Source organism: Vanacampus margaritifer, chromosome 4 (genome assembly GCF_051991255.1).
Source record: "Vanacampus margaritifer isolate UIUO_Vmar chromosome 4, RoL_Vmar_1.0, whole genome shotgun sequence".
NCBI lineage: Eukaryota > Metazoa > Chordata > Actinopteri > Syngnathiformes > Syngnathidae > Vanacampus > Vanacampus margaritifer.
The window spans coordinates 32,346,427-32,371,918 of NC_135435.1; the positions used below are offsets into that span (position 1 = coordinate 32,346,427).

General features: G+C 49.3%; 2 protein-coding genes across 11 annotated transcripts in view; both read right to left on the reverse strand.

Annotated features, from left to right (window-relative positions):
• Nucleotides 1-39: 39 nt before the first annotated feature.
• On the reverse strand, nucleotides 40-11,347 carry LOC144050041 (homeodomain-interacting protein kinase 3-like). Of its 2 annotated transcripts, XM_077562926.1 has the most exons (10): nucleotides 10,922-11,347; nucleotides 9,870-9,901; nucleotides 9,452-9,790; nucleotides 8,464-8,655; nucleotides 7,166-7,353; nucleotides 6,948-7,071; nucleotides 6,190-6,318; nucleotides 5,321-5,404; nucleotides 5,026-5,198; nucleotides 40-4,851 (listed from the first exon to the last, which is right to left on the reverse strand). In XM_077562926.1, exons 3-10 carry the CDS (start codon nucleotides 9,608-9,610, stop codon nucleotides 3,732-3,734), a joined length of 2,169 nt encoding a protein of 722 aa, XP_077419052.1. In that variant the 5' UTR covers nucleotides 9,611-9,790; nucleotides 9,870-9,901; nucleotides 10,922-11,347; the 3' UTR covers nucleotides 40-3,731. The 2 variants fall into 2 exon arrangements, with proteins under 2 accessions (XP_077419052.1, XP_077419051.1); XM_077562925.1 differs by lacking the exon at nucleotides 9,870-9,901 and having other exon boundaries at nucleotides 9,452-9,673.
• Nucleotides 11,348-13,789: 2,442 nt separating this feature from the next.
• vps13c (vacuolar protein sorting 13 homolog C) overlaps nucleotides 13,790-25,492 on the reverse strand; it is a 46,465-nt gene continuing 34,762 nt past the window's right edge. For 6 of the 9 annotated variants that reach the window (XM_077562920.1, XM_077562918.1, XM_077562915.1 and 3 more), the window contains 25 exons: nucleotides 24,964-25,353; nucleotides 24,589-24,693; nucleotides 24,369-24,521; nucleotides 23,656-23,781; nucleotides 23,457-23,590; nucleotides 22,732-22,858; nucleotides 22,197-22,432; nucleotides 21,298-21,442; nucleotides 21,068-21,208; nucleotides 20,894-20,975; nucleotides 20,741-20,810; nucleotides 20,477-20,588; nucleotides 19,529-19,642; nucleotides 19,317-19,447; nucleotides 19,159-19,240; nucleotides 18,947-19,060; nucleotides 18,776-18,851; nucleotides 18,521-18,684; nucleotides 18,396-18,441; nucleotides 18,182-18,305; nucleotides 16,380-16,494; nucleotides 15,506-15,597; nucleotides 15,295-15,418; nucleotides 14,324-14,398; nucleotides 13,790-14,256 (listed from right to left, as the gene is read on the reverse strand). In XM_077562920.1, coding sequence (XP_077419046.1) covers nucleotides 14,155-14,256; nucleotides 14,324-14,398; nucleotides 15,295-15,418; nucleotides 15,506-15,597; nucleotides 16,380-16,494; nucleotides 18,182-18,305; nucleotides 18,396-18,441; nucleotides 18,521-18,684; nucleotides 18,776-18,851; nucleotides 18,947-19,060; nucleotides 19,159-19,240; nucleotides 19,317-19,447; nucleotides 19,529-19,642; nucleotides 20,477-20,588; nucleotides 20,741-20,810; nucleotides 20,894-20,975; nucleotides 21,068-21,208; nucleotides 21,298-21,442; nucleotides 22,197-22,432; nucleotides 22,732-22,858; nucleotides 23,457-23,590; nucleotides 23,656-23,781; nucleotides 24,369-24,521; nucleotides 24,589-24,693; nucleotides 24,964-25,353 — 3,180 coding nt within the window. In that variant the 3' untranslated portion in view covers nucleotides 13,790-14,154. Of the gene's footprint in view, nucleotides 14,257-14,323; nucleotides 14,399-15,294; nucleotides 15,419-15,505; nucleotides 15,598-15,780; nucleotides 15,909-16,379; nucleotides 16,495-18,181; nucleotides 18,306-18,395; nucleotides 18,442-18,520; nucleotides 18,685-18,775; nucleotides 18,852-18,946; nucleotides 19,061-19,153; nucleotides 19,241-19,316; nucleotides 19,448-19,528; nucleotides 19,643-20,476; nucleotides 20,589-20,740; nucleotides 20,811-20,893; nucleotides 20,976-21,067; nucleotides 21,209-21,297; nucleotides 21,443-22,196; nucleotides 22,433-22,731; nucleotides 22,859-23,456; nucleotides 23,591-23,655; nucleotides 23,782-24,368; nucleotides 24,522-24,588; nucleotides 24,694-24,963; nucleotides 25,354-25,492 lie in introns of those variants that run through there. The other 3 variants (XM_077562921.1, XR_013293767.1, XR_013293768.1) reach the window with 3 other exon arrangements.

Sequence of the window (25,492 nt, forward strand, 5' to 3'; positions counted from 1 at the left end):
TGGCTTGTTTTTTTCCTCCCCAAAGAAAAAAACAAAAGTTGACTGTTTCCAAGACAAAACGAGTCTGAAAGGCGTCTTTTTTTATATCAAGAAAAAATATGTTAAGTACAAAAGTATGTTGTTGTTTTTTAAAGAGGAAGTCCGATTATTTTGTTGTTTTCAAGATTAAATGTGCTGTCAATTAAAAAAAAAAAAAAAAGATTGTTTTTTGTTGTTCTGAGAAGTCGCATTCTCTTTGACGAGCATTAATAACATTTATATGCCGAAAGTGTTTTTCTGTTTTCGTGGCGCTTCAACGTTCGCGTTTCGGCTCCTCAGCGTTGACACGTGCGCGGAAGCATCCCGTCGCCACGGCAACAAAGCTTTATCGCTCGCAAGCCGCGCGGCGTTGTGGTTTTCGTTAATGCTCCTCATTTGGAGAAGATTAGCTCGCCGCTGCCTTCATCAGCGGCGCCCGCTGATGACATCACAACGGCCGCGCGTAGCGCTAATGGAATCGTGTCAAAGGAAATGGCTTCTAATAAAGTCACAACAACAACAACCATCGGCCCAAAAAAAAAAAGGACGCCACTGGATGGAGGAGGACAAAATCCATCCTTCCGTTTTCCACGCGGCCGGTCGAATTCTCATCTCGGTCACGTGACGTCATCAAAGCAAAACAGTCAACAAAACGAGGCGCATTTTTTTCCACAGAGGCCGAAACAAAGATGGCGTCCCCAACGACGTCGTCGTATCTTCCAGTTCATATCAAGGATGTTTTGTTCGTTCTTTCTTTCGATGCACATCAAGTCTTGCAGATGTCCGTCCAGCGACCATTTTTGTTTGAAGAGACTTTTGTCTCTAAAGGATTCACACCAAACGATTGCTCCTCCTTCCTGATCTTTGGGCAGCGTTGGACGCAATTCATCGCTCCGTCCTCCTTCACTGTTTACAGCCGCGATCATTTTGTCGGCAAAAAAAACCAAAACATTTCGGACAAACGTGAAACAAAAACTAAAATACAAGCCGATCATTGAGACAATAACTAGAACTAAGATGGATTTTGCCAAAATTCACACAATAATAATAATAATGAATTTGATTTGTAACGCACTTTACATCTACCAAAGATCTCAAAGTGCTACTATAAGAATTGAATTAAAATCCATTTTCAAAACTATCCGTGGTCTGGGGTTGCCCTGAGGTCCTTGGGCAAGGCATTCCGCAGGCGTGGAGCAGCAGAGCAAAAGGCCCAGCCCACCAGTGTGCGGGTCTTGGTCCTGGGTGGGAGGAGATGGTCGGAATTTGAGGAGCGAACACTTCCAAATCCGACGCCACCTCCGTCATTTATGGAGTCCCCCAAGGTTCTGTACTCGGCCCCCTCCTGTTTACCATTTACACGCTCCCCCTCGGTCAAATCCTTCACCACCGCGGTCTACGGTTTGATTGTTATGCCGGCGACACTCGACTAGACATCTCTCCACTAAATCCGCGAGCGCCGTCATCCTCGCCACCTCAACCAACTGCAGTCTTACTGACCCCCCCCAAAAAACAAAACAAAAACGTTGTAAAACTAAACCGCAATAAAACACAACTCGTGGTCATAGGAGCCAAATATCTCCTTCAGAACTTGTGCTTCCCAATCGATGGTCACATGGTCACCCCCTCCATCCAGAACCTTGCTATCATTGTGGACTCCGCCCTCACATTCCATAACCAAATCAATGATATGACAAAAACGTCCATCTTCCGCAACCTTGCACGTTTCCGTCCCTCGCTCTCTCAGTCTCGCTCTCTTAGACTCTCGCTCTCTCAGGCTCTCGCTCTCTCTCCTCTCACTCTCTTCAGATCACGGCCCAATTGGATCAATCCATTCTTTGATCACTTCCTGACTCGTGCAACAGCCCCCTCGTTGGACTTTCTTCCAAAACGGCAACGAGATCCGAACTCTGCTGTCCGCCTCCTCACTCACAGCCGCTCAAGGGAACACATTGTGGACGGTCGCGCACGCGCATTTATTTTGGAAACAAATATCACGCTGTTTGGAGATATTCTCTCACACGGCCTGTTCCTCCTCCGTCCACGGGGAGGCAGTGTTGCGGCCTCCATTGAACGGAACCAGCAGTTTCTCGTTTGAAATTGGACATCGAAAAACAGAAATTGAGTCTTTAGTCTGTATTCGCAAAACAACAGATGCAAGTCGAAAGTCCGTTTTGGGCATTTTCAGTACATTCACTTCAAAAATTCCTAACAATTGTATGTAAACCTGACTACTGCCCCCCTGTGGACGGCAGAGGAACGGACCTTAGATGCCAGTTTCTGAAGACAGCGAGATGTTGGTCTCAAAAATAAATGCGCGTGCACGACCATGCAGACGCACATTTGACAACTTGCAAGAGTCATGGAAAATGCACGCACAAAGTTAAAAAATAAAATTAAAAATTGAAGTGAAAATTGTGGCTATATTTGTGGCTCTGACAATCACAAATGTATTTATTTATGGAAGGACGGACTGCTTAGCATACAAACAAACAACTCAGACTAATTCCATTCAAAGTTTTACAGAGGATTCATTCTAATTATAATCCAGACTAAATCACATTTTTCAATCTGTGTCTCCTTTGTGTGATAAACGTGGCTCAGGGTTATTTCAGTTCACGAAAACCAACAAATGAAAACTCCCCCCCCCCCCAAAAAAAAACTATTTTGTTAACGAAAAACAAAAATGCTTAAAAAATTAAATAAAAAACTGAAAACGACATGTTATGTTTACAAAGCTAACTAAAATGAACCATAATTATAGCAAAAATGTTTTTGGTTTTAGTCATTATTTTAACGCAGCTTTAGGGATGATTTTGATGTGGATTTATTTCACCGGAATGAGGACGTTTTCGAGTGTCGCACACAAGTGATGTCATCAAGCAGCAGCCAATAGAAAAGCGCCTTCGTATGACGTCGCTCCGAGGCCGCAACCAAACGCAACGCTGGCTACAAAATGAGATTTTCTCATGATTTTAACATGTTGATGAAATATTGCGCGCAAGCAGAGGTGAGAAATCCAGCCTCGGAATGTGAAACCCTCACAATTTGCCGTTGCTAGCTAGCTAGCTAGTTCCCTGGCTAGCTTACATGGTGCACGTTTACCTGCTAGGGAGCTAGCTAGCATCAACTGTGGCAGCGTTTTGACTCTCTGGATTTGCCGCCTCTGCGCGAGTCACACATTTCAAAGACAACGAAAGCCAACAGAACCACCCTGAAAACTAACGTCAATTCAAAAACAACAACCTCAGAACGATCACTAAAATGAAAATTCCCAAACTAGAAGAATTTGTTTGCTTTTTGCTTGTAGTTTTTTCTTTGTTCTTTTGTATGGAGGAAAGAAATCTTAAATGTGAAAAAAGAAGAAGTTTTGAAAAGACTTTTTTAAACAGACAAACAAAAAAAATGGCCATCTTTCAACTCTGGAAAGTGCAAAGCAACAATCTTGTGTTTTATTGGACGTTTTCAGCCATGAAAAGAATTCTTCCAGGAAATGCACGACGGGCGCTAACGGCAACGAAGTCCCGGTTCCGCCGCAACGTTTGAAGAACTGCTTTAGTGGAGAAAGCGGGACAAAATCATCCAAAGAATGAAAACAAGGGCGTTTGTCACATTGTGACGTTGGCGGCCATGTTGAGCGATACACGAGGTAGTCACGTTGAAACGTAAACAGTGAGTTGAGGTAGTTGGGGTCAAAGGTCAGGCGGCTCTCATCACGTCATCTTGTAACCGGACGCCGACTTGTCGCGATGGACTCGCGACCTGTTGGCTCGCGCCGACTCGGGTTTTTGAACGTGCCACTTGTGAACCGACGGCGACTCGTCCGTTTTCACTCGCAACTTGTAAACTCGCGACGACTCGTCCGTTTGAACTCGCGACGACTTTTCGGCTCGCGACGTCGCGTCCTTCTTACCTCGCGACTTGCCCGCTTGCGACGCGTCGTCGCGTTTTACTCGCAACAACTTGTTGACGTGCGACCACTTGTCGTTGTGAACTCGCTTGTTTGCCGGCGCCGGCACGTCGTGTTTGACTCGTGACTTGTTGGCGTGCGTCGGCGGGTGAGCTCGTGCGATTTTGCCGACCGGCGGCGGCGGCGGCGGCCTGTCCTTGGCACGTGACGACTTGTCATCGACTTGCCACCTTTTCTCCTCTTGAAGTCGCGACGACGGCTCCCGGTTGGCTCGCGACGAGCGGTGGCGAGCCGGCGACGACCGGTCCTCGTCAGCCCCCAACGAGCGCGGCTCGGCGCGCGACCACTCGTCGGCGCCGAGCGAGCGCTCGTCGTCGACTCGCAACATGTTGTTAATCTGCGTGGATTTGTTGCGTCGCGACAGAACGTCTTCCCGGAGTCGCTCGCGGCGTTCCATTTGCAGCGACTTGTCGGGCGGGCGACGGAGGTCCCGGTCCGGCTGAGTCCAAACCCGCGTGGGGACGCTTCCCGGCTGGAGGGGAACGCGTTTGGCTTCCGGTACGATCCGATTCATTCGCAAGAAGAGACTTTGAAACCAGCGGGTCTTCTGGGCTTGGACCCGAGGAGCGGGCGGACCCGCTGCCAGCGGCTTCTTGTTGCCTCGGAACAACTGGCACAATTTCTGCCACCAGGTCTTGGGCTTGACCTCTTGACCCTGAGCAGGAGGCTCCTCGTCGGCACGACGGCTACTCGGCGGCGTGGCCGCGACGTCCGCGGTCCTGCTGGGGCCGAGGAAGCCGCAGAAGCGTTGCCGCCAGTTCCTTGACTTGAGGGTTCGAGCCGAATTGGACGCAGCGTCCGGCTCGTCCTCCTCCAACGCGCCCGCTGGACAGAACTTCATTTTCTCAAAGCTGTCGATCGCACTGAAAGGACACAAACATCATCAGTTCTCAAACTTTTCTCAAAACATTTCTATTCATGTCTGATTTATTAAATAATAAATGACATGAACTGAAATAAATATAAGAATATTTAAATGAATAAATGAAATAAACCCTCAAAAATGGACGGGCCAGCGGGACCGGGTTGTGCCTTACTACAAGCTGGTGGTCTTGTGCTCGCTGAGGTGGCTCATGGTGAGGAACGGGTGCTTGAGCGCGTCCTCGGGGGTGATCCTGCGCTCGGGGTCCATTTGCAGAAGACGCTTGAGGAGGTCCACAAACGCCTTCCGGTCCTCAAACTCCAACGGCTCGCTCACTTCCGGCTTCAACTGCGGGGGGGGGGGGGGGGTGGGGGGGGGGGGCGGGGCCGGAAAAAGACCTGAGTGCTGAATACATTGGGTGGGACCTCATCCTGATTAGCATTAGCATTTAGCAGGAGGCCGGCGCTTACTTTGACCAGGTCATCCAAACACTTGAAGGACCAGGGCAGCGATTCGGGCCGAACTCCAGTTTTGTCCTGGTACTCTCGCGCCGTCTACAAACAAAAAGTGCTTGTTGTTGGCAAATGTACAAAGTGCGGCTTTTTCTGCGCAACCTCAAAATCAAACCTTTTCTATTATATTGACAGCTTCTCTGAATGCGACAGGAAAGTCTTGGGCTACAAAAGCAGCTTCAGCTAAAACTAACAAAATAACTCAAACTGAAATTCAGAAAACATTTTTGAAAATGAAAATAAAATTGAAAATGCTTTCAAAACAAAGACTAACAAATGAGAACTACCGTGAAAATGTTTTAATGAATTGAATACACGAGCGTTTGCTGCTCCTTCTAAATGTGAATTTAAGTTCAGGACGCTTGAAAGTGATGTCATCGATCAGCAGCCAATCGAAAAGCACGACTTCCCATGACCTCACTTTCAGGCGACAATTTTGCCGGCCGGACTTTTTTCCTCTTAGCGGCGCCAACGTCTTGCCGGCTTTTCATTGAATTCAGCCCAAACGCAACGTTGTTACTTTTTTAATCTTGCCATAGCGTGTATTAAATGTTGCGCACAAGAAAAACACGACGTTTTTGAAAAAACTAAAGTGCTAAATGCTAAAACTAAGAATTTTTTGAAACAACTCAAATGAAAACTAGTTCAAAGTAACTCAATGTAAAAAATGGGATGAAAAGTGGAGTGAAAATTCCCAAACTCAAAAAATGGCAACGTGTGCGACTTTTCCTCTCGCTGGATTTCCTCGTTTCGTAAGCGCGCGTCGGACGGCGCTTTGAAATCTGGAGCCGGCAAACGTTTTGGATCGGCGACGCCGTCTTCCTTACCATCAGCCGCCATTTTGGATGATCTCCGTCGTTGCCTTTGTCGCTCCTTTTGAAATATTTGTGCGTATTCTTGCTGGCGGTCAGAAGATGATCGGGAATGCGACCCACAACCTCGATCATGCTCCGCAACTGAAAAACAGCACGACAGATCTCAACATGCGCTTTTGGCTCACATGCCGCTTTGACGATTGCGATTTGCAAATCAAAACTTTGGGGGGGGGGGCTTTCGTATGGAAAAAAAAAAGCGATTGGTTTTCTTTCATTTGATAAGGAAAAGCTGCGTCTGATTGGTCGTCTGATTGGTCACAACTTCCAAAACAACAAATAATCCATATTGAATTTAATGGTTATTTTTGAGCCTTTTTTTTAATAAAACCATGAATCGATTATTTCTCCCATAAATTCAGGCCAAATTCTTGTTTTTTTTTTTAAATGTCGTTGTATTTTCTTACATTTATGACTTAAGACAATTGAGAATCTTTTTCGAATATCGGATTGGAACGATGAAAGGATGCTGATGTCATCGTTCGCGTGGCGCTCAAGTGATGACGACGACGACGACTATTTTCATCATAAACTCAATCATTTCACCAGGTTGTTTTTTTATGTCCTTGATATTTAAGAATTGATGTTCGCATGGAATGGAATTGAAAAAAAATCGAACTGAGCTCTTGTGAATGAAAGCAGGAGAAAAAAAGGAATGTAAAACGCCTGAATGGCGATGACAGAAGAATGCAAAAGTGTGTGCGAGGACGTACCATGTTGTAGTTGGAGTTGGCCAAAAACAGGTAATTGCCCAAATACAAGAAGGACAACACGCAGCCCAGAGACCACATGTCGATGGCCTCGGAGAAGGGAAGACCCAGGGCCACTTCCGGCGCCCTGTCGGGGGGGGGGCGAGCGGCCCGACCCGTCGAAAGGTCGTTAGCGCGCGTGGAAAGTAGCCAAAGGGGCGGGCTTGAATGTTGGCGCCCACCTGTTGCCCATTGGCTGCAGGGCCACGCCGTAGCTGAGGGGCGCGTCCACCGTGCAGATGGACAGCCCGAAGTCGATGAGCTTGACCCGGAAGGGCGCGGCGCCGTGGTCCACCAGCATGATGTTGTCCGACTTGAGGTCCGTGTGGATCACGCCGATGCTCTTCAGGCCCTCGAAAGCCGTCAGGAGCTAAACACAGACGCGGCACAATTCGGGACTCGGACGCCGCGAGACGCCGCGAGAAAAGCCAAACGTCAATGGCGTCCGTCCGCGCGCGTCGTCAATCGTCCCCGTCGGGAAACGGCAACGCTTCATCGCCATTTGCCAGCAAGATCACTTTCATCTCGTTCATCTGGTTTTCTTCACATCAGCCGTCGTTTGCATCGTCATCAAACGTCGCCCAAACTTTCCCCCCCAAAATGTCACGTTTCGCCCTTTTGTCGTTCTTCAAGCGCGTCCGTTTGTTTGCAAATCAAAGTCAGGCTTGACATTTGGTTGTTTTTTTATTTGTCTTTCTCAAGTCAACCATTTGTATTTATCGCACATCTGGACGTCACTTTTCATAATTATGGAATCCAAATTCCCGCTTATTTTGACTCTTAAGGAAGCTTCAAAGTCAAAGACATTCGATGCTGCAGAAGCTCGACTTGTTGAAGGTCCGATTTCAAAAGTGCTGTCATGAAATGATTTCGATTTCTGCTCTTCTGGTCTTTGATGCCTCTTTGATGCCTTCACGTCTTGTACGGATTTCAAATTTGGTCCAAAAAGTCAAATCCAGCCCGTCCATTTCAAGCAAGCAATTTCAAGTGATTGCTTGCGTTAAGGCAAATCATCCAAATTGGCCGCACAAAGGAAGTGCGGCGTTTGATCACTACTTTTATCCAAACACACTCAAGCCGCCGCTTGCTTTTGTCAGCGGGCCGGCACCGACTTCATTTGCTGCATGCGATGCACGAAACAAAAAGCAGCCGCGCGGAAGACGTCTCGTCGTCTCGTCGTCTCGTGTGCTCACAATCGAGGACGACTTGCCAGGAAACGTTTTCACATCAATTGTGACTAAGAAAGCTTTGCCGATATTCCGGGAAAATATTCTGACGAACAAAGCAGGACTTGTCGGGTCTGAATTGGCTTTGCTTGGACTTTTGTCGAAAAAGTCGCTAACGGATTCAAAACAATCTTTTAAGACAAAGCAAATCCTTGCCAGTCAAATCAAGTCCGATGAGGGCGGAGTCGGGTCGCGCTCCCAAGTCCTGAAAGGGTGTGATCGGAGTCGCCCCTGCACCCACCTCTGGGCTCTACCTGTTGGGCGACGGGTCGGATGTCGTTGGGCGAGAAGGTCTTCCATTTCTTATCCAGCACCATGCTGAACAAGTTGGTGTCCAGAAGCTCGAAGACCAGACACGGGTGCCGGTTGAAGGTGAAGGTCTCGATGAACTCCACGATGCTCTTCTTGTCCGGGTCCAGCACGCTCACGATCTCCTGCATCTCGATCTGAACACACCGACATCGCCACGCGGGGGAGCCAAAAGGTTCCCAAGTCAAAGACGTCGGCGGATTTCGAATTCTTTTTGCCTTGCAAAAAATCTCCTACTGGAAATTTGGACAACTCGTTTTGGAACTTCACAAGTCTTCCTACATCAATTCAGTTCTTTTGAAAAAAAAAAAAAAAAAAAAACGACAGCACAATGTCACAAATGTTTTCCATAAATGGCGTTCATCCGAGAAAAAAAAAAAAAAAAAAAGGTGACAGTTGTGTGACAATTACTTTTGACAATCGGTAAATGTTATTTGAGAAAAATGAAGATTTCAATGCCAAAGCTCGATTGCCGGACTTGGAAGACTTTGGAACAAGTGACGAGCGCAAGGTTGAGGCGCGACACCCGCCGACGACGCCGACGACGGCCGGCCGACGACGCCGCCGCTCAATTCAGGTCGATTCTCCATCCCATTTTTGGTTTTCCCTTTTTGACCCGAGCGAGCCCCGCTCCACCTCTAGGTGGCGCCAAACGCAATCACTTTCTTCACCGTCTTTTCTGCCCGCATTTTTTGCTGCACATTTTCAAATTGGAAGAAAACGAGTGCAAAAATCGCAGCGAGTTTGAAAACAAAAAGCAAAACAATTGAAAGATTCCGTTGAGCAAAAGTGGACACAAATGTTGCAAGGACCGTTTAGGGCTTTCCGATTCTCCCGTCCAAAAGGACAAAAAGACATTTGGGGCTTATTTTTGCTGGAAGGGACAAAAGTGATTTGCATTCATTTCCAAGTCGCGGATTGCGGACGACCCACCTCGTTTTCAAACAGCGCGTAGTTCTTGTGGACTTTGAGGGCCACGTCCTTGGCGGTGTTCAAGTTCTTACACTTGAACACGTGGCTGCTGGTTCCTCGGTCCAGAAGCTTGTGGATGTGGTAAAAACTGGTTTTGCTCTCCACGATGGAACCTTCCATCTCTGCCAGATCGTGGGAGTCCTCCTCGGAAGAACACGCTGAAGAACATGCAGAGAACGCAGACTGCGCAAAGGTCACTGGAGGGCGGACGTGAGGCGCACGCACAAACCCAACCTGGACCGTCGGACAGAAACTAGAGCGCCCAGGCCAAAGACCAGACCCTCACCCCACAAATAGGCCCTACATTGATTGGGACAAGAGGAGAAGATAGAACCGAGTCCACCGCAATGACACTCCAGTCCACAGGCTAGACCCTGACCTGTGCCTTAGTCCTAGTCCATAGGCTGGAAGCTGGCCCAAAAGAAAGAGCAAATCAGCAGGTGATACGACCCAAACCCAATCCACAGGATAGCAACTAAAACAAGGGATAGACCCTAGACCAGATCATGGAATCTAACCCAAAGAGTAGGACCTTCCGTTCACTGGATAAACGGCAACCTGAAGAGTACAAAATAGAACCGAGTCCACAGACTAGAATCTCAGCTGGACAGACGCACCTCGGCCACAGCAAAGAACCCAGCCTGGAAGGACGTGATGGGACCAACACAGCAAGTAGAATCAAGTCTACAAAGGCTAGACCCTGACCTGTGCGCTGGTCCATAGGCTGGAAGCTGGCCCAGTGGATACCGCAACACCGAGTCCAAAATGAAGACCACTTCCCAGGTAATACAACCTAACCAAATCCACAGGATTGTGCCTAAACTCAGGGTTGACCAATTCCGGTCATCGAGGTCCGGAGTCCTGCAGGTTTTTAGACGTTTGCGCCCACCTAATTCAGACAATCAGACTATCAGCATGACTGATAACCATTCTGGGCTTTAGTCTCAGGTGCGTTGGTAGGCGGAAAGATCGAAAACCTGCAGGACTTCGGGGAACAGAATTGGTGAACCCTGACCTAACCCAAAGGATGGACCCGATGACGGGAATCTAGCCCAGACAGTAGTACCTAACCCCGGCAATAGAAACGATCCAGGTGGATTGCACCTGGCGTAGGACAGAACCGAGACCAGAGAAAAGAGTCCAACATACGTGACATCATAGTCCTGAGTCCAGGAAACAAGATGGAGTCTTTTGTACTTTTTGTGTATGTTAAGACATTTCAGGCTAGTTTATCAGAGAGCCGAATTGCCACCTAAACGCTAACTAAAGATCCTCGTCCACAGACTAGATCAGGAGACCACAGAGAGGCGGGATGAGCCCAACTGGACCCCGCACACAAACCGACCCCAACCATAGCCGGTCTACGTCCAGGATTGTTGGAAACTGGATTTTTATTTTTATCTTTTTGGCAGCTCCATTGCAATGTCTTACCTGTGTCATGTGTGGAGGATTTTGGGAGGACGACAGCGCAGTAGAGGGCGGTACGGCAGAGGACGGCGGCGGCGCGCTCGAGGACGGCGGGGACACGTCCGCTGGCAAACGGGCAACATTGGACTTGTTTGTATTAAAAAAAAAACACACACTTGGAAATCTTTGTCAGGTGAGAAAGTTTCCCTTGTTTCACACGCCGCCATCAAAGTTGCCAGATGTCATCAAGGTGCACCGGCGACGTCATCCCCCACTGATGACGTCGCCGGCCGGCGATGTCGTCCGGCTGCTGCGGCGCCCGGCGGGCTGAGCCGCCGCATCGGCCCACACTTTGGAAAACGCACGACCGACATGTGACGCGGCTCGCTCGGCGTTTTCGCATCGGCCGCCTTTTTTTTTTGCTTGGACTTCTTTTTTTTTTTGCTTGGACTTCTTTTTTTTTGCTTGGACTTCTTTTTTTTTTGCTTGGACTTCTTTTTTTTTTGCTTGGACTTCTTTTTTTTTTTGCTTGGACTTCTTTTTTTTTGCTTGGACTTCTTTTTTTTTTTGCTTGGACTTCTTTTTTTTTTTGCTTGGACTTCTTTTTTTTTTTTGCTTGGACTTCTTTTTTTTTTTTGCTTGGACTTCTTTTTTTTTGCTTGGACTTCTTTTTTTTTGCTTGGACTTCTTTTTTTTTTGCTTGGACTTCTTTTTTTTTTTGCTTGGACTTCTTTTTTTTTTTTTGCTTGGACTTCCTTTTTTTGTTGCTTGGACTTCTTTTTTTTTCTCACGCTCTTCGGCTTGACGAATGTTCCCGAAGAAAGCACGAACCCGCGCTCAAGTCAAGTTTTGACGTTTTGCCGTTTCCTGCTGGCAAACGCGACGCCGCTCGCCAGCAATCGAGCCACGGCTGACGCAAAACCCTCGAACCTGAGCGAGCGTCATCCCGTCAACATCAGGTGCACATTTCAAAACGTAAGATGTCATTTCTTCGATTGAACCTAAATGTACTTCATTTGCTCTGAAAATCGTCAAGCAGATTATTGTGCTTCTTTAACGATGTCATTTTGCGACGCGCCGTTTTGAAGGACCGCGAGGCTTCAAACAAACATTTGAAGAACGACGGACGGCCCTCAACTGGACTTTCACAAGTTGGAAGACTTTGCATCGTCTCATAAGAAGACGAGTCTGAAAACAATCAGACAAAAGTGCAAAATAGCTTTTCATTGTTAGCCTTTTGCTGCTACTTTGTGCTTTTGTTCCTTTTTGCAGCACATTGACAAGCAGCTCAGCGGCTGCCCTCAGACTGGGAGCTTGTGGGTTCAATTCCAGGCTTACGGGTCAATGCAAGTCACTTTTTCTTGTTCTGTTGGAAGATCATTTTGCCTATTGGAAATAATCATTTTCTTACCTTACTCCATTTTTTTTTCTCTCCTGTCCTTTCTGCAGTGCGGGATCGTTCTGTCTCTTAATGAGTAGATCGGAGGTGACTTGAGCTCGGTTGGCGCCGTGACGCGGCTTAGCCTCTATTTTGAATAGATGAGTCCTTCTTCCGCATTCAGCAGATGAGGCTCCACAGTTGCTTCTTTCTGCCATCTGGCAGAAAATCCTCCCAGTGAGAAGACGCGGTCGCCTGCTTGTTATTTGGAATTCAAGATGAAAGAACGGCTGGACGTTCCCATGGGATCTTCACAGCACCAACCAATAAGACTTGGTCTCGGCTCGGGTCGGGCTCACCAACTCTGATCCTGGAGGGCCCCGTCATATACTGTACGTTGTTGATCATTTGAATCAGGTGTGTCGGAGGAGGACAGGGGGCCCTCCAGGGCCCTGGCGTAGTGCAGGTCAAGCTAGTCCAGGGAATGAAACCTGACCCGATGACCACGTCAGTCAACAGCATTTAGTCCTTAACGTGGTCCCAAGTCTTGAACTAGACCTGAACAGCATAGACTGCAGCATAGAACGCTAGCACAAAGGAGATTAGAAAAAGAAAAACCGAGTCCATTTGGTAGACGCAGGTAGAAAAGGTCCAGCCTAAAATGGAGAATTGAGACGAATCCCCACAAACTTGAGCTGGCCGGTACGACGGAATCGAAAGCGCCTTGTTCACAATTGAAGCTAGCCTGGACGCTAGTCCAGGAAATCAAACTAGTCCGAAGGTCGCGTACGCGCGCGCACGTCATCATTTAGATCCTTCTTTAAAAAATCAAATAAACATATTTTTGATTTATTTTAATTCATTTCTTTATTGATTTTTTTATAAAAAAAAAAAGTTGTGTTTGTTTATCATTTATTTATTATTTTTATTTCTTGCCATGCCCAGCAAAATTCTAGCATGACTGCGTGTGTTAGACCGAGTGTTGGTATTCTTGTAGAGGAGGGAAAAAAAGAAGATCCTCAATCTAAAGGATATCAAAACTAAGGCAGAGAAAATGAAAATTCGCTGGGAAGCGGCTCTTGAAAGGCGTCTTAGAAATGAAAAGCCTGAGCATCGAGTCTTCCCAACAAGATGGACGACAAGCTGGAGACGCGATAGACTTCGACTCCGGCCCACGTGTAGACAGTGAAAAAAAAAGAAAAAAGGCCAGAAGCCACTCGAGAGCGAAGTTCCCGACTGGCAGAATTGAAACGTGTCGTGAGCAGTCCAGAAGAAAGACCAAAGACCGGGACCACAGAATGTCGTCCAGCTCAGACAACTTTGGCGCCGTCCACGTTATCAGGACATCACATTGGATTCTCATTTGCATAGAAAATCTTGTATTGCTTTTACGACTTTTGGGCACGAGAAGAAGAAAAATCATTCAAATGGGGGTCAAAGGTGAGAATACGGCGGAAGGTCAACATTCGGACGTCTTTGGTCGCCAAACAAACCCAAAATGCTCACAATTTGGGTTCCATTTTTGCTCGACTCTTTTATGGCTTTTATTGAAAGGTAAACAAAAACATTTGGCCTGAGATGAATACAAATAATTGAATTGGGATTCGCGCGTCGCGCTGGCTTCGTGAAAGCGCAAAAAGCAAACAAAGTTGCAAAGAAGTTCAACAAACGTCAGCGACGACATTCGCCGGCTGCCCGCAAAAGCAAAATAAAAACAGCGAGTGATGATGAGCCTCCAAATACAAACGGGCACGTCGACATGATGCGTTCAACGTCAAAGCGAAATTCGATTGGCAAAGAAATCGTTTGGAAATGAAAACAAAAATCAACCTTTCCGTCATGTGCCGTCCAAAGCAAACTGGCGCGACAGGAAGTGACATCACGGCTTGCCGCTCGCCTTCAGGAAGCGTTGCGACTTTTGTCTGCTCATGTCGCGTTGCCGGTGAGCCGCTTGCGCCGCCAAGATGGACGCCAGCATCCTCTGAGGGCGGGGAGGACACGCGCGTTAGATGCGCACGTGCGTGTGCGTGCGTGCGCGCACAACGTACCTGAGCCGTCTTTTCGTCTCTCAGCTCGATGCTGCGAATCGACTCTTTTTTGGGAAGTTTCAACTTGTGCTGCTCCTGAAAAACACACGACGACGACGTCGTCACACGACGACGACGTCGTCACACGACGGCGACGTCACACGACGGCGACGTCACACGACGACGTCACACGACGACATCGCACGACAACGACGACGACGTCACATGACGACGGCGACGTCACACGACGACGACGACGTCACACAACAGCTGTTTCTGCTTTTTCGTGACATTTTTGTGAAGTGCGTCTGCGTGAGCTCAAGTTCCGAAAACGCTCATCGGCGCCACCGTGGGGGCGTTCACAAGCCAATTGCGCTTCTTCCTTGCATGTGATGTCATCACTCCTTTGCGGAATCCAAAAGCCGTTTTTTTTTTTCTTAGCCGTCCATAAAGCAGACAAAAGCGTTTGAGGCCACAAAAGCATTTCAGTCAACAGTCAAATGTTTTTGGAGCGCAACTCTTTGCTGCGGGTTCACTTTTAGCGTCTGAAACACACACGAGGATTTTCAACTCCGTTGCAGATCCTGCACGTGAAGATGCCCCCCCCCCCCCCAAAAAAAAATCTAATTTGGCATTTGACCGTTGAGCTGATAATGTGCGTGTGTGCGCGCTCCATTTTCATCCCAACACCAAAATATTTTGATTCCTCCATGGATGCGAAACGGATGCAAAACGGATGCAAAACGCAGTCCGTCCAAGACGTGAAGATCACATGATCAAACGTCAGCATTGACAAAGACGAGTGACGAATTCCGATGTCGTCAATACTTTGACAAAACAAGACGTTTGTTTTGGCATCTTCGCGCTTGGCTTCGATATTCTCCCGCGCGTCGTCACAGTCGGCAGCTTTCCTCAAACGCGTCAAGATTTTGGCTTGCAAATATCGGACCGGGCGGTCTCCGGTCGCCGTGACGACGCAATGCTGGCGTTACCTTGCAGTAGATGTTGAGTCGACTTCCGCTGAGGTTGGGGGCAGCGTACGCGTTCTCAAACAAACACTCCCAGTCTTTGTTGAAGTGGCCCACAAAGTCCAACTCCTTCACGCACACGACCCGCCTGCGCAAGCGCAACACGCGTCAGCAGGAAGACAAACGGGATCTTGGCGAGGGGGGGGGGGGGGGGGCGATTTTAAGGGTCGCGTACCTGTTAGTGACGATGATGTTGGTCTTTCTGTGTCCCGGGTACGGACACTGATCTCGGAAGACTTCGCCTTCCAGCTGCTTCAGCTCCGAACGCTGGCGCCACAAACACAAAGTCCAAAAATTCACACACGCGCGCGTGCAAAAATACATACACACAGATGTGTCGCACACACGCACGCACGCACGCACGCAGTTTGTTGTTCCTCGAGACACTTTATTGACGCTCCCACAGATGATTGCGTGCTAAACTAATAAAAAAAATATATATCACAACACTCATTTATAAAGATGTTTTTTAATAAAGCATTTCAAGAAGAAAGTCAAGAAAGCAAAAGACATGCAAGTGCTTGACATCTTGGGAAGAAAAAAAAGTCCAAGCATCATTTTGAGTCATCGTCATCTGGCTGCATGTCGAGCAAACACACAAAAGAGAAACAAAGGCGTTAACTTCAGCTCAACAACAGCAGAGAAGAAGAAGGAGAAGAAGAAGAAGAAGGAGAAGAAGAAGGAGAAGAAGGAGAAGAAGGAGAAGAAGGAGAAGAAGAAGAAGAAGAAGAAGCGAGCAGCACAACATGCACGACTTCAAAGTGTAAAAAGAAATCTGGATGCTAGTTTCATTAGCCACTCGATAGCATTTACGCATTAGCATTGAGCTAGCACACTTGAAGGCAACGTTTTGTGGTCTGCTTGTGTTGCTACTCGAAAGGGTTTCAAAGTAAAGCAGCGCTTATGCTAGTTTTGTTAGCACGTCTACGGCGTTCCTCATCATTTGTTAACATGAAGCTAACAAATGCAAGTCGTGAGCTTGTTTTCAGGACATTTTGGGAAATGCACTACAGCGAGCAAAGTCAAATGATCAAACTTGAGGTGGTCACCTGAAAAAGGTCAAAGCCTTGCGATTCCGTCAGGTCGTAGGGTCGAATGATTCCGTCCTCTCGGATCAGTCGAACCGGACGAAGTTTACTCACGTCTTCTGTGGACTCCGCCACCCTGATGCGCGCACACACACAAGTGTACACACACACACACACACACACACAATTAGTCAAATGAATGAAAGGTTTTGATGACGACGACGACGATGCCGACAAGCGTTGCCGGCTGCTCCTGCTGCTGCAACGAGCGTCTCACCTGATTTGACCTCTAGGAGCAGCGTGGAACAGGCACACAGTCATGTGATTGATTGATTTTATTTTGGGTTTTTTTTTGGGGGGGGGGGGTGTAAACCGATCAAACAAAGAGCCTGTGACTGGACGCAAGCCCATCAGCCAGTCAGCCAATCAGCACGGAGCGTACACATGCACGCACGCATGCGCGCAGACATCCACCAATCAGCAGCCGGCTGCAACCTCGCGAACTCAAACGTCGTCAGGCTCGTGTTTGTCGTCACGAGCCAGGTTAGTTGTCACATCGCGTTCGGAATCCCGCTTCATGTTGATGGATTTGTAGTCGGACGCCATGTTTGTAGTCCCTTTTGTGTCTCATGCAAGTTCCTAGTCAATCAACACAAAATGCCGCTGGGAGCAGGGGGAGGGGCTTATTTGTGGGTGCGGTGGTCACGTGATGAACTTACCGTGCGTCAGCTGACGTCACATACACGTGTCAATACAAATGTGACATGAGAACACGCGTGACAAGACATTTGCTGATGATGAGCCAAGACGGCAAACATGAAGCGTTCGCATGTTAAGCGCATGTTAAGCGTGAAATACTCACACGGCAACAACAACAAAGAAAAGAAAGAAAGAAAGAAAGAAAGAAAGAAAGAAAAGTCACACTGGAGCTCAACGACACAAAAGCAGAACAAATGAACATTAGTCAGCACAGCGGAAGAATACAATCGCACCTTAGGCCAAAAACGCTAACGCTAACGGCTCCATTGGGACCAGGACAGCCCGTGACACGCGCGGTCGCTTCAGAGTTAGCAAAGCAGCAAGTTTGAAAGTTCTTCTTCTATGGATGCAACTCACTCGACGAAACAGAATTACACTCAAGAACTTCGTCCTCGTTCCGTTTTCAACTTCTTTTTGACTGCGACAAAACGACCGCATCTTCCAAAATAGGGAAACAAAACCGTCGAGTGCACTTCACACGAGTGCCTGCTCGATCCCAAATCTCATTTCAAATGCGCTCGCAAGTCGACATCATCCCGGTGGGGGCGGAGGTCAACTTCTGAGCGCAAGCGTACAAAAGCGTCGCTAAACCAACACAAAAAAACGTTAACGTTTCGCGCAGTTTTTTTTTTACAGCCATGAAGCTATTTTAGAACATTCATGAAGGTTCGAACATTGAGAGAAATTTGAGCAAATGGAAAAAAGTACATCAAGTGTGTGGGAAGGCTTTTCCAATACAGTTCAAACAAAAAGCTGACCACGACGAGGAAAAAAAAAGGAGTGCAATTTAGGAATCAGCTTCAAATTTGAGTTTAAATCAGTAGGAAAATCAAATTCGGCAGATTTTTTTTCAAATTGTTCCTTCAGTCTCAGAGTCAAAATGTCTTTTGTTTTCAGCTTTCAGCCTTTATTTGAACTTTTGTTGCACTTGACAAATAGATTTCAAAACATGCGCCAGACGCCAACGCCATCGTAAACGGCAACGGCAGGCGCCAGACGCCATCGTAAACGCCAGACGCCATCGTAAACGGCAACGGCAGACGCCAACGGCAACGGCAACGCACCTCTGTATGCCCTGAAAGGTGCTGCTGGCCATGTCCACGATGCTGCCGGTGGGCCGGGCCACCACGCCCACCAGGCCTTTGCCGATGCCTTTGAAGAAACCCGCCGCGCCCTCCTTCTTGGCCCCTGCGCCCGACGGAAAGCAGAACCGGAAGCAGAACCGGAAGCAGAAGCGGGTCAGCGGGAGGAAGTGAGTGAAAAATCGTGTGCACGCACCTTCCACGGGTTTGGTGACGATGCCGGTCACGCCACTGACAACACCCTGCACATAAACACAAACATATCCACGAGGCATGAAAAAGATGCATGGGGGCGGGGCTTAAAGTGCAGCCTCCTCCCACCTTGAGAAGTCCTTTCCCGCCTTTGGCCAAGCTCTCGCCAAAGTCTTTTGGGTTTCTGTTCATCTCCTCCCTGCGTTTCTGTTGGTACTCTTTGTCCATGGTGATGGCCGCCAGGCCTTTGCCCACCGAACCCGTGATCCGGGACACCACGCCGGCGGCGCCACCTGCGGGACGGGCGCACAACGCACAGGCTGAAAAGGGCCCGCCCCCAGTACGTGTCACAGGGTCGCCAAATGTTTTGTTTTGAGTCCTCACCAACAGTGTGACCCAAAAGACTGCGTACTCCGATGACAAAACCTTCAGCAAACTCCTCCGGACCTTGGACCGCCCCCTGGCGTCACAAACACAAGAGCAACTCACTTCCTGCGCTAAGCGTGCGCTAAGCGTGCGCTAAGCGTGCGCTAAGCGTGCGCTAAGCGTGCGTACCTGAAAGGGCTCATAAAAGAAGGCTTCCACGCCCTCGGACAGACCTCGGATCAGTCCAAATGGGTTTCCCAGCACGTCCAGACCGAGGACCAGGACATACATCTGCTTTAAGAACTGCACGCAGCAACAAGACACAATCAGGCGGACCAATCAGACCACAGGCATCCGGGACGCGGCAGCGACAGGAAGTGATGAAGCCCCTCCCACCTGACCTGCTCGCTGTAGTGTCGCAGCGCCGCCCGCATCAACTTGTCCCTGCGGTAGAACTGGTACTTGACTTCAAAGTAGGCCAGCCTGTCGGGAGTGCAGCAAAGCACAGCGGCCAATCAGAGCGCGGCGCGCGGTTGGCGACGCGGCGGGAAGCTCTCACTTGAAGACGAGGTCGTCCACGTCGGTCAGCGTGGCGCCGATGCTCTTCAGCAGCAGATTGAGCGACTGGACGGCGGCGGCGTCCCGGTCCGAGTGGTCGCCGCTGGAGCCCAGCGACAAACTCAGGTGCAGCTGGAGGCGGGCGTGCACGTTGGATTGGACGCCATCAGTGCGTGCGTGCGTGCGTGCGTGCGTGCGTGCGTGCGTGCGTACCTTGACGGGCGAGATGTGGAAGTGTTCAAAGAAGTTGAGTCCTGACGCGTCACTCAGAGAACTTTCCATCAGTTCCGCCTGCAGCGCCTCAACATCTTTTTGGATCACATGACTCTGAAACACACGCACACGCTCCGTTTTTGTAGCGTTCCCGCACTACTTCACGGGTCACTCCAACAAGCCCCTCCCCCACACACACACATTTCCAATCATAAACACCACATGGAATTCTTTGCTTAATGCTGCTATTTTTGTCATATTTGAGTAAATATAAACGAGTCTTTTATTCACAATCAATTACATCTTTAAAGAAAAAAAACGGTGGACGATTAGAAGTTAAAAATTCTTCTTAGCAAATCAGTGTCCTTCAGATCGCAGGTACGAGGGCTGGGTTCAAAATTAAAATCAAATACATTTTCATTTTTGAGCCTGATATCGATTGATAAAATCATGAATGGATTTTTTTAATAGCTCTTTTCATCATAAATTCATTAATAAAATGAAGCATTTTAAAAGCCATTTTTTCGTATCTTATGATTTTCTTGAAATTTACTGTTCACACGAATTTAAAAGTAACCTGACTTATTGCTGACTTTTTCATTTATAGTCACAATTATTGAATATGTTCTCACGCAACACGTAAGTGATTCGAACCCGTTATGGGCTCAGCACACGGGAGGCCACGTCGCTCGCCCGCTCGCCCGCTTGCCCGCTCGCTCGCTCTCCTTTCATTTCAACCGATCAGCGAAGGTTTCATTGATGAGCCAATGAACGCCGGGCAAGTTTCACACAAGCTAAAAATTCACGGGTCGAGTCGTACAAATTCAGCACGTCGACATATATTGGATTGGACAACATTACTTGAGAACAAAAGTAGTGATTTGACGCCATTGTGTTGTGACTTTTCACCACTTTTAGTTATTATTGCACGTCATCAGGGTCGTCTACCTTCTGTCCTTTGACCTGGGGGTCAGCGGCGGGCGTGAACAGAGCCAAGATGGCCGACAGGAAGCCTTGATCGATCTTCAACGCCATTTCCTGGACCAACGCCATGAAGTACCTGGCAAAAGCGGCAGGCGTGCGCATGCGCGCTCGTGTGTGAGAGAGTCTAACACACGCACTGTACAGTTGGTGATGTCACGGCGTGATGTCACGGCGTGATGTCACGGCGTGATGTCACGCGCACGCCAACACTGACACACACACACTCACTTGAACTGCGTGACGCTGCTGTGCTGGTTAAAGCGCGTGATGACGGACACGTCAATGAAGGGCTTGGGTTCTGTGAGGAGGGCGGAGTTTGCGCTTAAAGCAACAGGAAGTGGCGAGCACAACAGGAACAGGAAGTGGTGTTTGATTGCGCACCTGAGTCCAGAACGATGGACTTGGGAGGGGGGACCGGGTGGAAGGCGATGGGGAAGATGGCGCCTGGGAGCTGGTTGTCCACCTGGACACGCACACACGCCGTACGGGAGTGCGTGTGTGAGGACATACGTGAGCTTGTGTGTGTGTGCGTGCGTGCGCGCATGTGGTGTCAACCTGCAGCCAGTGCAGTTGCGCCCGAAGACTCCGCTGGTGCTGAGATCGTTTGAGTTCCACCTGGATGGCCGACAGGAAGTTCCTCCGGAGCGGGCAGGAAAATGGCTGGCGCATCATCATGACGGCGACGCCCAGGTTCACCTGGCAAGCGGTGACATCACAGGCCGTGAAGAAAGGGCCGGCCACGCACGGCCGCACGCACGCACGCACGCACGCACGCCCGCACTGACCTCCAGGTTGGCGTCCACTTTGGTCCATCCTGCCGGCAGTTGTCCGCCCTGAAGGCTTTGGTAGGTCTTCTCCAACATGTTGATGTGTTTGTGGCTGAACGGCTTCCAACGATTCTTTGGCTTCATCTCCCAAACCACGCCCGAACTGAGCACGTGCACAAACCGACGCCACAAAAACATCATTGGAAAATTGCATGCGGCACGTGAGCGCCCTCTGCTGGCACACAGACGAATGCATGAATTCTATTTTCAAACTCAATTTTCTTTCTCTTTTTTTTTTATGTAGTCTTTACTTTGCTATATTCAAATTTGGTGTCTGAGTACATCTAAAAGTATTTCAATAACATTGAGGGAGTAATAAAACAGATTAAAGGGTATACACACACACAAGCTATAGATTAATTAACGCCGGCAAAATTGCAAATCTATAGGAAGCTATTGACTTGTTCATGTTTTCGTTGACCTTTTGAAGAATGCGGATGACCTTTGGAGCTCCCTCAACTTTGTTACAACTTTAAAACAAAGATGTCTATTGTAAAAAAAAACAAAAAAAAACATTTTGCAAAGGTGAAAAGTTGTTCATTGAATTAAAATATGCATTCCTTCCTTCATTGCCAGCCATTTTAGAGCTTTTTTTTTTTGACTCCTTCCTGCGTTGTTTTAGGTTTAAAGGTCGGTTGCCAACATTCCGCAACCGCGTCGCTCTCCTTTCTAAAATGTGCCGCTAATGTCTTCTACATCAGTAATGTCGTTTCCAGGTTGAAAATTGACATTGGAACAGAATCAGATGCTTCCCACCGACGACGACCCGTTGGATTTTTGCATGCCAATATTTTCTTTTTTCTTTTTTCACTGAAAATAAATATTGTCTTCAAATATGACGGAAGCGACGCACACACCTGGGAATGCCAACGTAGGCGACTTCCTGGCGGTTGAGGTTGTCAACCAGCGAAAGTCCAAGGTTCTGGAGCGAGAGCCGAACTTCCTGTTGGAACTGTTCCAATTCTTCGGCCTGGCGGGCTTTGGTCACCACGGCGACGTCTTCGGTGAAGATCAGGACACGCTGACGGCCGTCCAGGAAGGACACCCAGTGGACCTCCGACAGGCTGTCGTACGAGAACTGACCCACCTCGTCCTGGACCGGCCAGCACAAAGTCAACAATCAGAACAGACATGTTTGTAGTCCCGTGTGACACATTTGTAGTCCTAGCCCATGTTAGAGTCCGGTCTGATGTCCCGTTACACGTCTGGAGTCTTGTCGTGTTGCGTGTCTAGTCTTGTGTCTTGTTTGCATATCGTGCGGCTCAGTTCCGTCCGCCTGCCTCACATTTGTGGTCCGGTGTCATGTTGGTAGTCCTCTTTGGTATTCTTGACCCTAAAAGGTTTGCAAGCGGGCTGACAGACATGAAGCGCTAAAGACAAACGGAGTCAGACCTTGAGAAGGTCGGTCCCTCCGGAATGTTCCATGCAGCTCCAGCTGAGCGTTCGAACCCCGGTCGGGTCGTCCCAGGTGAAGCGTCGGGCCTCGCCGGGCTTCAGCTGGTGGACGGCAGAACAAGCGCTGAGAGGGACAAAGCAGAGACGTGTCGGACACCCCCGAGCAGCAGAGGGCGGCGGTGAGCACACCTCGACTCCAAATCCATTGCGAGTCTCAAATCTGGACGTGATCAGCAAAATTCTGGAGCAAATTTGCAGACAATGGACTGAAAGTCTTGGGGCCTGCAAGAGCAATCTGTTTGGGCTCAGGGTGGCCCCGCAAAGCACCTCGGACCCAGTCCAGAAGTCATCATCCATACGGGACGTGACGGGACGCCCTCCACTTTCATTTTTGTATTGCGGTCCATTTACAAACTACAACATGCAGCCGACAAACCGGGCCTTCGGAGGATCCGGCCTCGTGAATTTGGACACAGTGAGGCCGTGTTCATTTCAGTTGGCGGCAAGTGGCAAAATGGCCGCCACTTCTCCAAACGGCTGCAATTTGCACAAACGGCAGAACGTATTCATGGGAAAACTACATTTGGACGGCAGGCCACGTCCATCAACACATGAGCCTTCTACGCAACTGGACTTTAATGTTGTGGGTCTTAAAAGAAGTAGAAGAAAGAAAGACGGCGCTGGGGTCAACGCATCATTTTGTGGCGAAAGTGTGCTCGGACCTCTGCTTGTAGCTGATGTCCACCCACGGCGTGTGGTTGACCAGGAGGGCGGGGGCCGCCCCGTCGTAGTAGTCGGCGAACCCGATGACGCTGGAGTGGTCCGAGACGTTGACGTCCACCATGATGCCGCCGCACTGCACCCCAAATCTCGTCAGAATAGTCGGCGAGTGAGCGCGCGTCAGCAGGAGACGCGTCCTACCGTGTCCACGCTGAGCAGGGTGCCGTTGTCCTGGCGCTCGAAGAAGAAAAACTTGGACGCCTGCTCCGAGCCCACCGCACGCACGCACAACTTGCCCAAAGTGCTCTCGGGCCACAGCGGGAGACACTGTTGCCGCGACAACGCCGCAATCAGCACAGGATGGAGGCGAGCGGCAGAGGTGGCAAATCCAGGTCCGGAAAGTCAAAACCCAGCCGCTAGCTAGCTAGCTAGCTCCAATGGCGCTCGTTTACCTGCTAGGGAGCTAGCAAGCTAGCTAGCATCAGGGGCTAAAGCCAAACTGTGGCATTTAGCCCTAGGTGCTAGCTAACGCCATTGGTGCTCATTTACCTGCTTGTGAGCTAGCAAGCTAGCTAGCATCAGGGGCTAAAGCCAAACTGTGGCATTTAGCCCTAGGTGCTAGCTAACGCCATTGGTGCTCATTTACCTGCTTGTGAGCTAGCAAGCTAGCTAGCATCAGGGGCTAAAGCCAAACTGTGGCATTTAGCCCTAGGTGCTAGCTAACGCCATTGGTGCTCATTTACCTGCTTGTGAGCTAGCAAGCTAGCTAGCATCAGGGGCTAAAGCCAAACTGTGGCATTTAGCCCTAGGTGCTAGCTAACGCCATTGGTGCTCATTTACCTGCTAGCCCTCTAACTATGGCAGGGTTTTGACTTTCTGGACCTTTTGACAGCTCTAAGACGAACGGCGCTGACCTCGGCGGCGGGGACGTAGTGCCACTTGGTGGCGGAGCCGACGAGTTCGCCGACCTCCAGCTCGTAGGACGACTTGTTGACCAGCGTGTAGAAGGGACTCAAGGTGACCATCTTGGTGAGGTTGAAGCTGCTCATGCGGATGCTCACGCCCACCTCGTGCAAACGCAGAGCACATGGACTCACCTCAGCTCATTGGCAGGAAAGAAAGGCGGGGTCTTACCAGGAAGTCCGTCTTGTTGCCGGGACAACGCACGCAGCCGTAACTTCCCACCGTGTCCAGGGAGAAGCCGTCCGACCAGGAGCTGGTGGACACGCACAGCTGAATCTGGGAAGACCGCAAAGACCACAACGTTCAACCTCGCGTCCGTTTCCGACACGGCCTCGTCTTGCTTTAATGCTGACTACTTCCCATCGAGTTACAATCCAGCAATTGCTAATTGCGGTGACTTTCAATTCATTTGGAGCAGACTCATGAATAAGCTCGATGATTGTTTTGGTTTGAAATGTGATTATTTCCAGTCCCAACTGGTTCTTGCTGTAACTCTTATGATTTCCACTCAAGTTGTAGCGAGGCCCGTTTGCGGCGGTGTCTGACCTTGTTCTTTGCGAGGATGTTCTTCCTGCGGAAGGAGAAGAGGACGATGTCTCGGAGGTCGGCCGGATGTTTGACGCTGACGTCTTCCGCCCGGTACTGGAGGACCCGCTGCGTCTTGTTGATGATCCAGAAGGGACTGAAGACGGACAGCAGAAGGCGGCCCGGCGCCGGGGACACGTGGACGCTCAGGTCAAGAGTCATGGAGACGTCCGAGTCGCACGTCAGGCACACGGCCAGGAAGTCGGGCATGTCCTTGTCCACGCGCAGGTGGCCGTGCCAGTCGCGGCCCTGGTACCGCAGCAGGACCAGGGACATGATCTCGCCCGACACGCGAGCGTTCAAAAGGTCCGACGTGCTCCCCTCCGCCAGCTCGTAAGAATCGGCGCAATTCTGCAGAGGGAGACCAAACCAAACGGCAGACTTGGATTGCTTTCGCTGCGTACGACTTTCATTCTCAATAAGGTTCGAGTGGAATCGTAAATGTGCTGCAATCGGCATTTCCACATTCAAACGAAATTGAGGATTAAAT